Source organism: Solanum verrucosum, unplaced genomic scaffold (genome assembly GCF_900185275.1).
Source record: "Solanum verrucosum unplaced genomic scaffold, falcon-dt-bn FXZP01000118.1, whole genome shotgun sequence".
Lineage (NCBI taxonomy): Eukaryota > Viridiplantae > Streptophyta > Magnoliopsida > Solanales > Solanaceae > Solanum > Solanum verrucosum.
In genome coordinates, this window is record NW_026020568.1 from 415321 (window position 1) to 430517 (window position 15197).

The 15197-nt window shown below is 30.0% G+C and overlaps 1 protein-coding gene across 1 annotated transcript; it reads left to right on the forward strand.

The window, feature by feature from the left end:
• The first annotated feature begins 1468 nt into the window (after positions 1–1468).
• On the forward strand, positions 1469–2392 carry LOC125810439 (uncharacterized). The gene has a single exon (XM_049489924.1). It carries the CDS (start codon positions 1469–1471, stop codon positions 2390–2392), a length of 924 nt encoding a protein of 307 aa, XP_049345881.1.
• Positions 2393–15197: the final 12805 nt, after the last annotated feature.

Here is a 15197-nt window from a genome sequence, read left to right on the forward strand (position 1 = left end):
CAATTTGGTTGAGGTACTGTAAACTCTTCTTCTTTAGGGTTTATATTTGGTTGAGGTACTGTAAAGACTATTACTGTGTAGTAGGGTTTCAATCGGGTTGTTTGAATTAGAAAATTGTTTCAAAAATAGATTTAGTAGTTGCAACATATGAATGTCTTCCTCAATTAGGCATTTTCTTGTATTTGTTATGGTTTCTCTTTGCGTTAAAATATATCCTCGAGCTTAGATATATTTATTAGTTCCCTAAAGTTTCAGTTTGAGTTATATATTACATAGGTTGTAGATTCAGCATACAAGAGCCAATATTTGAGAGTTACTTTGGTTTAAGTTTCCGGGTTCAAAACATGTTTAATTTTGTTCAACTCAAGGCAAGCGATGAATTGCTTGACAAATTCAAAGCTCGTTTACAAGCTGCATCTGATTGGTCAGCGATTGTACAATAATTAATTATAATCATATCAATTTTGTCATGGAATTGAAAAAGAAATTAGATATAAAGGTGATTAGCATATAGAGTATATTTCATGTTCTCTATTTTCTTCTTGTTTTTTCTTATTTGAAATCAAAATATAATTGCAGACATTAGTTTATTACTTGTAACACATGAATAAGAAAAAGTGTAAAAGAGCAATAGTTCTAGTGCAACTGCTCACCATATATTCATGTTTTGATCATAGGAGTAAAACATTAGTACATGCAGAGTAAATTAATATTCAATTTTTTTTAAAAGGAAGAAGAGTAGTAGTGAGAAAAAGGCACTTGAAGCAGAAACATGAAAAGAAGACAGAAAGAGGTGGCATATTTGTCTCCTAAGTCCTAACTTTGAGTGTAAGTATTTTGTATATTACATGGGATATGGGGGAAATGAGTTCTGTTTGTGGTTTTTAGTTTTAGTGACTATTATATTTTGAGCATAGAAAACTGAGCAAGTTTCTCAGTGAGATTCAAGAAAAATTGGAGTTGTGGTGGAGAAGAAATGACTTTGAATAATCAAAGTGTACAACTCATAGGATTATGAGGTTGAATATATTTATGAAAAGATACATCTATATATATATATATATATATGTAGTAAATTCTTGTTATGTATGATCATGCTTGTTTATAATACATATGTGAAAGCAATACATCTCTGTCATGTACTGCTGCTGGGTGGTGTCAATTTGGTTGTTTTTGTTTTGACATGAATGAAAGAAAGTACATCTTGTTTATGATGCATTACATTGAAAGAGTTTTAGTATGAACATGGGAGAAAACATATAGATGTTCTGTAAAGTTAAGGTACTGTAAAGTCTCTTCCTCTTTAAGGTATCAATTTGGTTGAAGTACTGTAACTCTCCTACTCTTTAGTATGTAATTTTTCTCCAGGAACGATCAACAAATTAGAGTTAATATATGCTTAATTTTCTCTACAAAACTGGATTGCTAGTTTGTTTAGTTAAATTCTCAACTTATTAAATATGTGTAAATGGAATTTGCACATCGTAAATGGATGTATGATAGAACTCATCCTAATCGTGCGGGATTGAGGGTGGAATTTATAAACGGGGTTAAGGAATTTATTGCAAAGGCGAAAACTAGAAATGATTTTCTTATAGAAGGCACAATTAGGTGTCCTTGTGCCAAATGCAAGTGTATCAAGTTATTGAAACCAGATAAAGTTGAATTTCATATTTTGAAGAATGGATTTATGGATAATTATTATGTATGGACTGTTCATGGAGAGAATGACGCCAATGTAGCTAGTGTTGATTTTCAGAATGCTTTTGATGGTGTGGATAATCCTGTAGAGAATAATAATGTTGAAAATTCTCGATTCAATGAAATGTTGAGGGATGCTTTTGGGATGTTCCCAGGGGTTCAATCAGAACCAAATGATGAAGCTAAGCGCTTCTATGGAGAGTTAACTGAAGCTAGTCGACCATTATATGAAGGTTCAATGCATTCAAAGTTGTCTGTTGCTGTTAGATTGCTAAGTATAAAGTCAGATTATTCAATTTCTCAAGCGGGAATGGATTCTATCATTAGGCTTATGAATGAGCTTAATCCGAGTAAAATTGACTTGCCTAAAGATTTCTACACGACAAAGAAGATGGGTTCTAAGTTAGGGCTTTCATCAGAAAGGATTGATTGTTGTGAAAAAGGTTGTATGTTATTTTATAAAGATGATGCAACTTTAGAAAATTGCAAATTTTGTAATCAAGCTCGTTATAAGGAAGTCACAAAAGTCAAAAAGAAGAAGGTTCCGGTGAAGTCAATGCATTACTTACCCCTTATACCTAGGTTAAAGAGGTTATACGCATCAATGAGCTCTGCTCCTCATATGAGATGGCATTACGAACATAAAAGGCCACCTGGTGTTCTATGTCATCCATCAGATGGAGAAGCATGAAAGCATTTTGATAGAGTGTTTCCTGACTTTGCTAGTGAACCTAGAAACATTAGGTTGGGATTATGTAGTGATGGATTCACTCCATTTGCGGTCTCTGCGGCACCATATTCATGTTGGCCAGTATTTGTTACGCCATATAATCTCCCCCCTGAGTTATGTATGACAACTCCATATTTGTTCCTAACTTGCATTATTCCAGGTCCAAACAATCCAAAAAATTTGATTGACATATACATGCAGCCTTTGATCGATGAGTTAAAATTATTGTGGAATCAAGGTGTGGAAACATATGATGTATTCCATAAACAAAACTTCATAATGCGTGCTGCTCTGATGTGGACTATAAATGATTTTCCTGCTTATGGAATGTTGTCTGGGTGGTCAACTGCTGGTAAGTTAGCTTGCCCATGTTGTATGGAAGACACAAAAACATTCAGATTAAAACATGGAGGTAAGAACTCATGGTTTGATTGTCACCGTCGATTCTTGCCAAAAGATCATGAATTTAGGAGAAATACTAGTGCATTTATGAAGAACCAAACTGATTTTGAAGATCCACCGGCAACTTTATCGCCTGAGGAAATGTGGCATAGAGTTAGGGATTTACCTAAGGTAACAGACTCTCCATCATCTAAGATACCTGGTTATGGTGTTACACATAATTGGACAAAACAGAGCATATTTTGGGAGTTACCTTATTGGAAGCATAACCTTCTTCGCCATAATTTGGATGTCATGCATATTGAAAAAAACTTTTTTGACAACATATTCAATACTGTGATGGATATCAATAACAAGACAAAAGATAATTTGAAGGCTAGGATGGACTTAAAAGAATATTGCAGGCGAAGTGAGTTGTACTTGACATACCTTAACAACAAGATTCAGAAGCCCAAGGCAAGTTACACATTCACTTTGGATGAGAAGAGAATATTGCAGGCGAAGTGAGTTGTACTTGACATACCTTAACAACAAGATTCAGAAGCCCAAGGCAAGTTACACATTCACTTTGGATGAGAAGAGAGAGATTTGTGATTGGGTCAAGAATTTGAAGATGCCTGATGGATATGCTTCAAACTTATCTAGATGTGTTGATATGAAAGAAGGAAAGTTGATGTCTATGAAAAGCCATGATTGTCACATTTTTATGGAATCTTTGATGCCTATATCATTCAAGTCCTTACATGATAAAATATGGAAACCCATCACAGAAATAAGCGTTTTTTTCAAAGAGTTGTGCTCTAGCACATTGAGGGTGGAGAACCTAAATTACATGGAGAGTAACATTTGCCTAGCTTTAAACAAGTTGGCAAAAATATTTCCTCCTGGCTTTTTCAATGTAATGGAACATCTCCCTATTCATCTTGTGCATGAGGCACGACTTGGAGGTCCTGTTCAAGGTAGATGGATGTATCCTTTTGAGAGGTAAGAACTTTAAATTATTTTTCTTTTTGTTTGAGTTTTTTTTTAAAAAATCGTCTAAAAGTCACACTTTACAGGATTATTGGCAAAAGTAAAAGGACCATAAAAAATAGATGGAGAATAGAGGGAGCGATGCGTGAAGCATATCGTGCCAGAGAAATGTCTAATTTTGATTCATATTATTTTGAAAGTGATGTGCCATGTTTGAGAAATAGACCCAATCGACATGATGATGGAGGAATTATCGATCATTTGGCACCACCCTTTTCCATATTTAATTATCCAGGAAAAGGAGGTCCAAAATATACTCCAAAGCGAAAGTTAACTGAGATGGAGCTAAAGTCAGCTACAACGCATGTATTATTGAATTGTCCTGAGGTCCAACCTTATCATAGGTACATATGTATATATTACCTACTTCTAAAAAAAATTCATCATCCCTTTAACTAATTTAAGTTGTTATTTTGTCGGACAGTTATTTTGTTGGTACATATGGGAATGATGTTGTTTATTCTAGGTTTTCAGACTGGTTCAAAGAACATGTAAGTGTTACCTAATACTACTAAGTATTTTCTGATTAATTATATGTATTTTTAGAATTTTAAATTTTCTTTAATTCAATATAGGTTCATAATCCAGTTAATGTCGTGGATGTCGTAAATGTCCAATTTTTACTTGATATTTCTTGGGGACCTGATCATAGAGTTAGAATAATGTCTAAGTACTTCATCAATGGGTACAAATTTCATACAGAAGAATGGTCCAAAGGCAAGAAAACCAATAATAGTGGGGTGTGGGTGAAAGGTGAGGGGGATATTGATTATTATGGTGTGCTTCAAGAGATTATAGAACTTGAGTATGTTGTTGGTTGGCCAAAGAAAAAGCTAGTGATCTTTCGGTGCAAGTGGTATGATCCTGATTCTAGTGGTACAAAGGTGCATCCTCAATACAAAATAATTGAAATTAATCACACGAGGCAATATCGTTTCTATGATCCATTTATCATTGCACAAAATGTGAAACAAGTGTATTACGTTCCTTATCCTTTGTGCAAGAATAAATCTTCGTGGCGTGTAGTTATAAAAACAAAGCCCGTGGGGAGAGTGGAGGTTGAGGATGCATTGGATGTAGCGTATCAAAATGATATATCAAGTGTTGAAGCAATGGTGGATGACGAATTAGCAGGTGAATTGCAGCATAGTGAAGGCATCTATGAAGAATTTGATGCTACCATCCTTCAATCAGATTTGAATAATTATGGGGAAGGAACATCCAGAGCTAACGAGGAGGAATCCCAAACTGATGAATATGAAACAAGCGATGAGGAATTACTTGAAGAAAATGAAATAAGTGATGAGGAAGAATTTGATAGTGATTATGAATCTAATGAAGAAGATTGACTTGTTTGATTATTTTTTCTGATTGAGCATTCCTATATTAGAAGTGCTTCTGTTTTATCATGATATGGCTGCGTAAGCTTTAGATTTTTTCTTCTTGTGGTTATAACACTATGTTCATTTAAGGTCATGATTGTCAGTTTCTTCGCTATTCTTGTTGGACTCATTATGCAGCCTTGTCTAGTTTATTGTGACAAAAAGAAATGGTTAAGTTTCTCTATTAGCTTTGATCTTGTGGAACTACAGACCAATTATCATCAGGTTGTTGAGGCTTAAAGTGATTAGACTCATTTTAGCTTAAGAATGATTTGTGCTAATCTCTATTGCATTAGACTCATTTTAGCTTCCTTATAGTTGAACATTAAAACTGAAAAACTTGATATCTTCATTCTGCTTTAGTGAGAGAGTGTTGTGTTAAACAACAGGTCTGGCTCTGTCTATCAAACTAAATCAGTAGTATCTGTTTTCTTTGGGCGAGTAATAATTTATTTTGGAGAAACAAGTAGTTGTTAAGGCATAAGCTTCACAGGTAAACTTTCTTTTGCTGTTAAAGCATAAGCTTATCCTGATTCTTGTCTACATTTGACTTGCAAAATTTGTTCATTAGTTAGTGTTTAGACTTCACTTCCAAGTTGAAACATTGTGCATACTAAAGTTGTGTGATATGGTTGTTTACAGTCTGATAAAATTTGTACTTTGTTAGAAGTTAGGACTTAACAATGTTTAGCACCTCTCTATCTTATAACAACAACAACATACTCAGTGAAATCTCACAAGTTGTACTTTAAATATCACAGTTTTACTTTCACAATTTGTTATCAAAGCACTTTCATTTTCAAGATGAGAACATCCAGATGCAGATTTAATCTGAACAGATCGCTACTATATTTGTAAGGCATTTTTCTCAATTATTAGGGGAAAGGGAAGTTGGACAAAAACAAAAGGCTGAAGAAGTGTTCTTAAAATATGGAAATCAGTTATCTATATATCAATAGGTGTAACTACTTGAAACTTTTACTAGAAATGAGGTAATAAAAGGTTGTATTAACAAAAGTGCGGGATATGATGTTTGTAATAGTGGTGTCTTTAGAGATGCTTGAGATGTAGTAAGGTATACACCATGAACATTGAAAGTAGCTTTAGGCCTTTTATTAATTTCATACTACTACAAGGCACCTCTAACGTGGTCGAAAATTTTTAGCACGATTTCAGCCAGATGCTGAAATAATTTGTTCAGAGGCTGCAAGCTGTAACCAGAGAAATGCCTATGAAACTTTTGCTTTATTGAAGGGAAAGATGTTTAATTCTTGTCCTCCTTTGTGATGGTCGTCTCTTTTTACTTAATTGTGTATTATGTCTGAAAGAAATAAGATTAGTGATTTATATATACATATATTTCAGGTTGGATTTCAGAGAGGCTTGGATGAATGGCGTCAGGCACATCCTACTTCAGATGCGGATTCCACATCATCTAGTGATATTACATCAATATGGACAAATGTGGCAGGAGGTGTTAAGAAAGGTAGAGTTTACGGGCTTGGAGCACAACCTTCCTCGTTTCATCCATCATCATTGTTGTCTGGTGCTTCTACTTCTCAATCTTCGGAAGAAATGGAAGCAATGCGAAGACAAATTTCAGAGCTTACAGAATGACTTCAATCATCTGAAGCTAACTTTGCTAAAGTGCAGAAATTCATGGAGAAACATATGGCTGAATCTGATGAAAGTGAAGGGACCGACTCTGATGAAGAGTAGTTTGTTTTATAGTTGTTTAGACATTTTCTATGAGATTTAGACGTGTTTTGAACTATTTACTTCCTTTTTGAATAACAACTTAATACTTATTAGATTTGATTTTGATGATGCTTGAGCTTTTAGACTCAATTGAATTGAATTGAATGCAATTTGAATGTTTAGGAATGTATTTGATGTTCGATTTTATTGTTGAGTTTTTGTGGATGGATGATAGTATTAATTTAGCAGGTGGTCTACCAAAGAAACAACACTTTTCAGTCGTAAAATGTAGTTTTTTCGACTACAATAGTATGCAATATCATATAAATTTTTTTAGAAAATTAAAATTGCCAACTACAGTAATCGGCAGATTACCTAAATAGTAAATAAATTAATCACGTATAAATGATTAACAAATAAATTATATGCCGACCACAGTAGTCGGAATATATATTAATTAATTATTTAATTGTTCAACTATTACGATTACTGTAGTCGGCATTGTTTAATTATTAAATGATTATTTTAATAGTTTCCGACTACAGTAGTCGGCCATTTAGGTACTTTATGGTCGATTCTTGTTTTATAATTTCCGACTACTGTAGTCGGAAAACGCCGACTACCGTAGTCGGTAAAGAATTTCCGACCTTCAAGATACCGACTACTATAAAGTAGTCGGAAGGTCATCGGCAAACCCCATTTTGCGACTACATTCCGACTAATTTTGTAATCGGTAAACAGCGAATTTCTAGTAGTGTCTTGGCTCTATATACATTTTTATATTAACGATTCTATTCTATTTCAAGACTAAAATATCTAGTCCGTATATACATATTTTACTAATACATTCCCATTTATTAATTAGCATATCTCATAGTTTGGTAAAGTTTCATTTAAAAAAATTATTTTTTATTTTTATATGATAAATTTAACATATTATTTTACGTTTAGATATTATTATTTTATATTTTATATATTATTTTAAGCATTATTTTGCAGAATTAGAAAAAAAATGTAACAACAATACTTTTGTTATATTATACAAAAATAAAAATTATATATTTCATCCCTCCCAAAAAGGTATAATATTGATTGAATAATAATAATAATAATAATAATAATAATAATAATAGTAATAATAATAATAATAAAAATAATAATAACAATTATATATTTTAGCCCTCCCAAAAAGGTATAATATTGATTGAAAATTTGAATATGTACATTTTAATTTAATAAAAATAAGTTTGATTAAAACTTTAATAATAGATATTTAAAATAGTTTCTATCAATAAGATAATTTTAATATTAAAAGTACATTGACACTTGCCAAAAGACAATAATTTGACTCTCAAAATCACTTTTTAAAAAATATTAGTCAAACACAATTTGCTTATGAAAACTTTTCAAATACATTAGCCATACACACTGTTAAAAATCGACGGAAGGCGTTGCTCCAAAAAGCGATGCCATTTGCCACACTGTCCGTCGCTTTTTAATAAAAATAATTATTTTTAAAATTATTTTACAAAAAGTGACGGACGACATCTCTTAGTCCGTCACTTTTTTCGAGGATTTTTTAGCCAAATATATATATAATTAATAAATATTTATTTAATATATATAGAGACTCCGTCCGTTGCTTTTTATTAAAAATAATTATTTATAAATTAAACAATAACCACGTTGTCTGTCGCTCTTAATTTATTTTATTTTATTAATTATTATTTTTGAAAAAGCGACGGACAACATCTCTTAGTCCGTCGCTTTTTGGTGAAAATATCTAGTCAAACACTTTAAAAAAGCAACTGACAGTATCGTTTTGTCTGTCGCTTTTTATTTAATTATGTTGCACCAGAAACGAGTTTTCCCCCAAATTCCTCCTCTCTTTTCTTTTTCTTCTCTCCCTTCTCTCTAAGAATCCCACATGTGCCGCACCACTGCATGTTGCCGCCACCACCTCACTCGCCCTGTTGCTGGCCCACCCTCTACCGCCACCCAAAAGAATTCCCCAACTGCCTCTCTTTCTTGTTATAAGGTTAGGGTTTAATTTTAGTTTTTTTTTTTTCAATTCTACTAATTATATTTGATTTTTAGCTTGTATATTGTTTTAGTAAGTAATTACATGATACTCCTCGGAAATACATCGAGAGTTCATGACCCATGGGGGACTCGCGAGGTCCATATATTGACACAGACGATCTCCACGTGTATGTGCGGACGATCTCAACGCACTATCATAAAATAAAAATAATTTTCGCACAGATGATCTCCATGCGCCCAAATTATAATCATAACTTTTCCCTTGCACGGACGATCTCCACGTGCCCAAATTATAATCATAAATCGATCTCAACACGAATGATCTCCACGTGTTAGACCTTTACTCACCCTTAATCTCATGTCAATGCATGTACACAATATGATATCAATAAAAAGGGAATGATGCAACATCTCAATAAGTCAAATGTCGCTATGACATATAATCACCTCAATTGTCACAATTATACGGGTTCAATAAAGAAACACAACCACACAAAAGAAATCAAGTCACTAAATACATCAGCTAATGCCCATATGCTTTGGCATTCTCGTACTATAATCTAGTCATATTATAGTAATAAGCTTTCCCTTTAATAACACCGGTACTCGTACCAATGCCTATCACACCGTTGGTACGAGACCCCCATCTTTTGTCCTTACCCATTGTCTATTCTATTTTTAATCTTTAATTAGAAAATGACCCTCAAAGAAGTCTAGAAAGTCTTAACATACCTTGAATGTCGAACACGTATCACGATCCTCAAGATTTTGCCTTTTCCTTTCGTAAAGCTTCTGAATATTTTCAATCTATCAAATATGCATTATTCATAAGTAAATAAGTTCGTAGACACTCATATTACTATACATCTAGCCTAGACCCCAAAATCACTCAAAAGTTGAATCTAGGCTCACAAGGACAACATTGAAGTTTTATTAAGACTAAATTAACCCATACCATAGACTCCAAATTTATTTCACATAAACTAATTATAAAAAGCAAATTGCTGGACCATTGTCTTGAAAACAAGCAGACACGAATAAGGAAACCACTCTTATTTATTATTAGAATAAGATCTGCTATTTAATTCTTACATATATATATAGATAATGTAGCACGGGTCCAATAATATAAATGGTATGTTTTGGGGCTAATAACGAGTTTTTGAAGCGATTGTTTGTGTGGATAAAGGAATAAGTTTTTTTTTATCACAAACCTGTACTTTCTTTGACGCTATTTAAGGCATAATAAGACTACCCACATACAACATTTTTGAAATATTTTATGTTGTCAATTATCATGATTTATAGTATTTTTACGATAGATTCACTTAAAGAATGAGTGGAATTTTTTGTATTTTTTTCAAAACATATTTTATGTTGTCAATTATCATGATTTATAGTATTTTTACGCAATTTTTAAATATAAAAAAAACTAAAAAAAATAAGACAAATAAATTAAAATGGACCCAATATATGTTATTTTTGTTGTCTCAATTTATGTGACACTAATGAAATTTGGAGAGTCATCCAAATTTTCATATTTTTTTTAAAATGTTTTAAGTTATTAATTATTGTGATTTGTAATATTTTTATGTAACTTTCAAATAACGTACATTACTGGTCACTTTGTCCTAATTTATGTGATATGGATAAAATTACAAAATTAACCCTTTTAAAATGTCTTTCATGTATTTTAAGTTGTTAATTATTATTATTTATAATACTTTTTTGGTAATTTAAAAATGATGTGTGTTATTTTTTATGTCCCAATATATGTGAGCCTGATAGAATTCTGAGAGTCAACCTATTTTATTATATAGCTTTTAAATATTTTAAATTGGTAATTATTGTAATTTTTAATGCTTTTTAAGTCATTTGTAAATGATATATGTTGCTTCCTTGATTGAGACTTTTCCATTTGTGACATATATATATTATTTTAAAAGGGAGTTTATGCCACTACAACACAATCTATTTTTAGCTACAAAATTTAAGCTACAAATTCGAAAATCGTAGCTATTATTTAGTAATAGCTACAAAAATTTTAGTTTTATAGCTATTTAAAAATTAGTAAATTTTCTTAGCCACAAAAATTAATTTGGCGAAGTTAAATCCTCATTTTTGTTACAATTGCTAATAATTGTGGCAATAATTATATGAATAGCTACAACTTTATTGCTACAATTCAATTTTATAGCTGGTTAAAAAATTTTGCCACACAATAAAAGTTATTGTAGCAATAGCAACTTTTTAGCCACAATAAATTATTTGAAACAAAATGATGTAGCTAAAGAAATATTTTTGCTTCAAGGTATAAAAATTTGTGGCAATAGTTAACTGATATAGCCACAAGTATTTTGCTATAGTAAAATTTTGTAGCTAATGATTAATTTTTGCCATGAGTTGAAATTTATCATAGCAATAATAACCTTTTAGCCACAATAAATTATTTAAAATAAATTATTATAGCTAAATAAATATTTTTGCTTCAAGTTGTTAAAAAATGTGGCTAAAGTTAATGATATAGCTATAGATTTACTGCTTTAATAAAATTTCGTAGCTAATTTTTTTGGGTCACATGTTGAATTTTTTTGGTATCAATGATAATTATTTTATCCATAAAAGTTTAATTAAAACAAAATATTATGTCTAAGTAAATATTTGTTTTGCGTACTAAAAAGCATGACAATGGTTGGTTGAATAGCTATAATTATTTGTCATGATGATGAGATGATATAGCCACAAATATATCATTGTGTTAAAATTTGTAGCTTATAATTATTTTTTATCACGGGTTAAAATTGTTGCAACAATAATAATCTTTAGCAACGTTAAAATATACCTTTCTTGCATCTAAATATAACTGGAGTTATTAATCATTCAATTCAATTTTACACAGTCTTATTTGTAAGTTTCAAATATAGTTCAAATGAATAGTTAATTATATTTTAATTGATTTTAATTAATTAGTCATATCAAATTTAAAAACAAAATTTCTCGAAGTCTCGCCTTAAACTTCTTCCTGATCAAGTGCTTCCATAATTATTATTTGTCTCAAATGTGTTTCATTGAAGTAATACATTTATCGATCTATTGTGATTAGTTGTGTCAATCATTCAATACAATTTAATTTTATATTTGATTTAATTTAAATAAATAAGTGATTATATTAACTTTGATTAACTAATTATAGAATATTTAAACAAAACTTTAACAAGTCTACTCAAGCTTCATCCTGATCAAGTGATTTTAGAATTGTTATTTGACTCAAACATGTTTCATGAGAACATTATCCATCAATCTAGTGTAAATAAAGGTATTAATAATTCGATTTGATTTTATGGGCATAATTTTAATAAATAGGTAATGATATCTAACAATTTTATTAATTAATTTATCAAACTTAAGAAAAGGTACTTCACTAAGTCTCGCTAAAGCTCCATCTTGATCAAGTGCCTCAAAAATTACTATTTTTTTTGAGAATTTTTCTTTGTAATTAGTTTTGTTAATCATATTATTCGATTCAATTCAATTTTACAATGGCTTAATTGTAAGTTTCAAATATAAATTAAATAAATATATGATTATATTTACTTTAATTAATTAATTATATCAAATTTAAGCAAAACTTCAATAAGTCACACTTAAGTTTCATCCTGGTCAAGTGTTCTGAGAATTATGATTTGACTCGCGTATAATATTCTGAAATAATACAATTATCGTTCTAATTTAATTATAGTTGATCATCATTCATCTCAATTCAATTTTAAAGAATCTTACTTGTGAGTTTCAATTATAATTTAAATAAATAGGTTATTATATTCGATTATATGTATTTTGATAATTTTAAGTTTACTCAAACTTAATCTATATTTATGATACCTTTGTGATATACTATTAGTTTAAATTAATTAATAATTTTTATAAATATAATTATAACTAGTTGACCTAAGAATTTAATAATTGAATATAGTTAATATTTTAGTGTATGTATACCATTATTTATATCTAATAAAAATTAGTTTTAAATAATACTCCATTTGTTCACTTTTACTTATCACTTATTTCTAAAATATATTTTAACTTTTACTTGTCACCTTTGACATATCATAAAAGGGAATAAATATATTATTATTTTTTCATATTTTACCCTCAATATTAAATAATTATTTTCTAAATTATTTTTCAAGACATCATTTAATAGGGGATAGTTTGGTAAAATACCTATATCACTAATTATTTTCTTAATATATTGTCAAGTCAAACTATGACAAGTAAAAGTGAACAGAGGGAGTCATATATAATAATTAAATAAGTTATAAATAAAATGAGTAAATGTGATTGTATATCGAATATAGTAATATAATAGTTTTACGGTTTTACCTAAAGAAAATTAAAACCAAAGCTTATTTTTTATGAAATAACGAGGAGGGAAAACAAATTTAAAAGAATTCATGAAAAATATCCCTCCAAATTGTTTCCCTCTATTTTTGGGGCCTAATTACAGCCTTCTTTTCCTATTAGAGAGCAAAAATAAAAATGACAAAAAGAATTGGAAAGCCAAAACCCTAAATTCTCTAAACAGATCCAAAATCCATTCATGAAGAGAGGAGCATCAGATTCCTTTATCTCAAATTCAGAAAACAAAGGTACTGAATTTTTATTGTTTCTTTAACTTATATTTAAAAACGCTATGAGTATAATGCGTATTATACATTTCAGTTTTAATATCACTATGAATATTCTATTAGCAAAAGTTTCTTGTAGCACTTGCAATGCAAATTCAGTATGTAGTATGGGTTAGAAGCTTTTGATTATCTAATAAAAGTAAAACTTGGATGTGAATGTGAAGGATATTTAGGGGTGAAGATTGAAGGGTGTTAGGTTTGTATCTAATGGGCAAATTAGTTCAAACATATGTTTATATATTACATCTGATGTCCAATTTATATGGTGTAGTTTGAGTACTTGATTTGATGTTTAAGAAACAAAAAATGAAATTTGTGGTCTAATATTTTTATAGGCTACAATTGTAGTGATATAGAAGTATTGCATTACAAAAGTAAAGTAAAATTAGAAAGCTAATGAGGAATTCTGTAATGAACTCCGTAGATTTATTTTATAAGGGAAAAAGGGTGTAACTTTTGATATCAACGATGCCAATTTCTAAATCGTTGTTGCTAAATGGTTTATTATTTTCTTTATATCTCTTAACAGATTTTGGACTATATGATACTTGAGAAATATCTTTTAGTTTTACCATTGTTGTCAAACAAGAAAAATATGCAAATTGGCCAAGTCAAAAATCCTCAAAAATTGGTCATAGAAGATGTTAAAGGAAATTTTAGTAAAAATAATGTTTTTAGGTAAAATGTATGATTATATGTACTCCTTAAATTCTATATATAATGTAATTATTTTTTCCTTTTGATACTATTAATTTACTTTATCGAAATTTTGCAGGTAAATTTGTAGAATTATTAGAACAACTTGGAGATAATGGCATGAGAAAAAGGAGAAGACGATGCCACTTAGAGCCTTAAGCAAGATACTACTATCGTAATAGCTCTTATAGAAGAATTATGTATTGTAAATGTTCTAAAATTGAAATATGTAATTATGTGAAACTTGAAATCTATTTTGGAATTTAAATTTTGTAATTTTGATCCTATAGTCGAAATTTTTGTGATTAATAATTCTTATGGCGATATCCTTCATTTGTAGCAATGGAATTTTATAGTTGTGGCTAAATCTATATATAGATTATAAAAAATTATACCTATACATTTTCATCTTTTAACGTTTATAGAAAAATAAACAAAAATAGCTAGATAATTGTGTATTTTGTCGAAAAAGTTGAATTCTTAGCCATGTATAAAAAAAGTTGTGGCAAATACTTTAATTCATAGCTATAAGTTTTCTAACTCGTAGCTAAATACAAATATTATTGCCACGAGACTAAAATATAATATAGCCACGAAGTAAGATTATTCATAGCAAACAAATCAAGTGTTTTGCCACAACAAAATATATTGTGGCTACCATATAAAAGATGCTACATAATTTATTTGTCGTGGCAAAAAATTTAAATGATTTGCTATAGGTATATATTTTGTAGCAAATTTTCTATATCATTACAGCTACAACATCATTATTTTTGTAGCTATAAGTGTTAGTCCTTAGCCACAGATCATGTAAAGTCTGTAGCT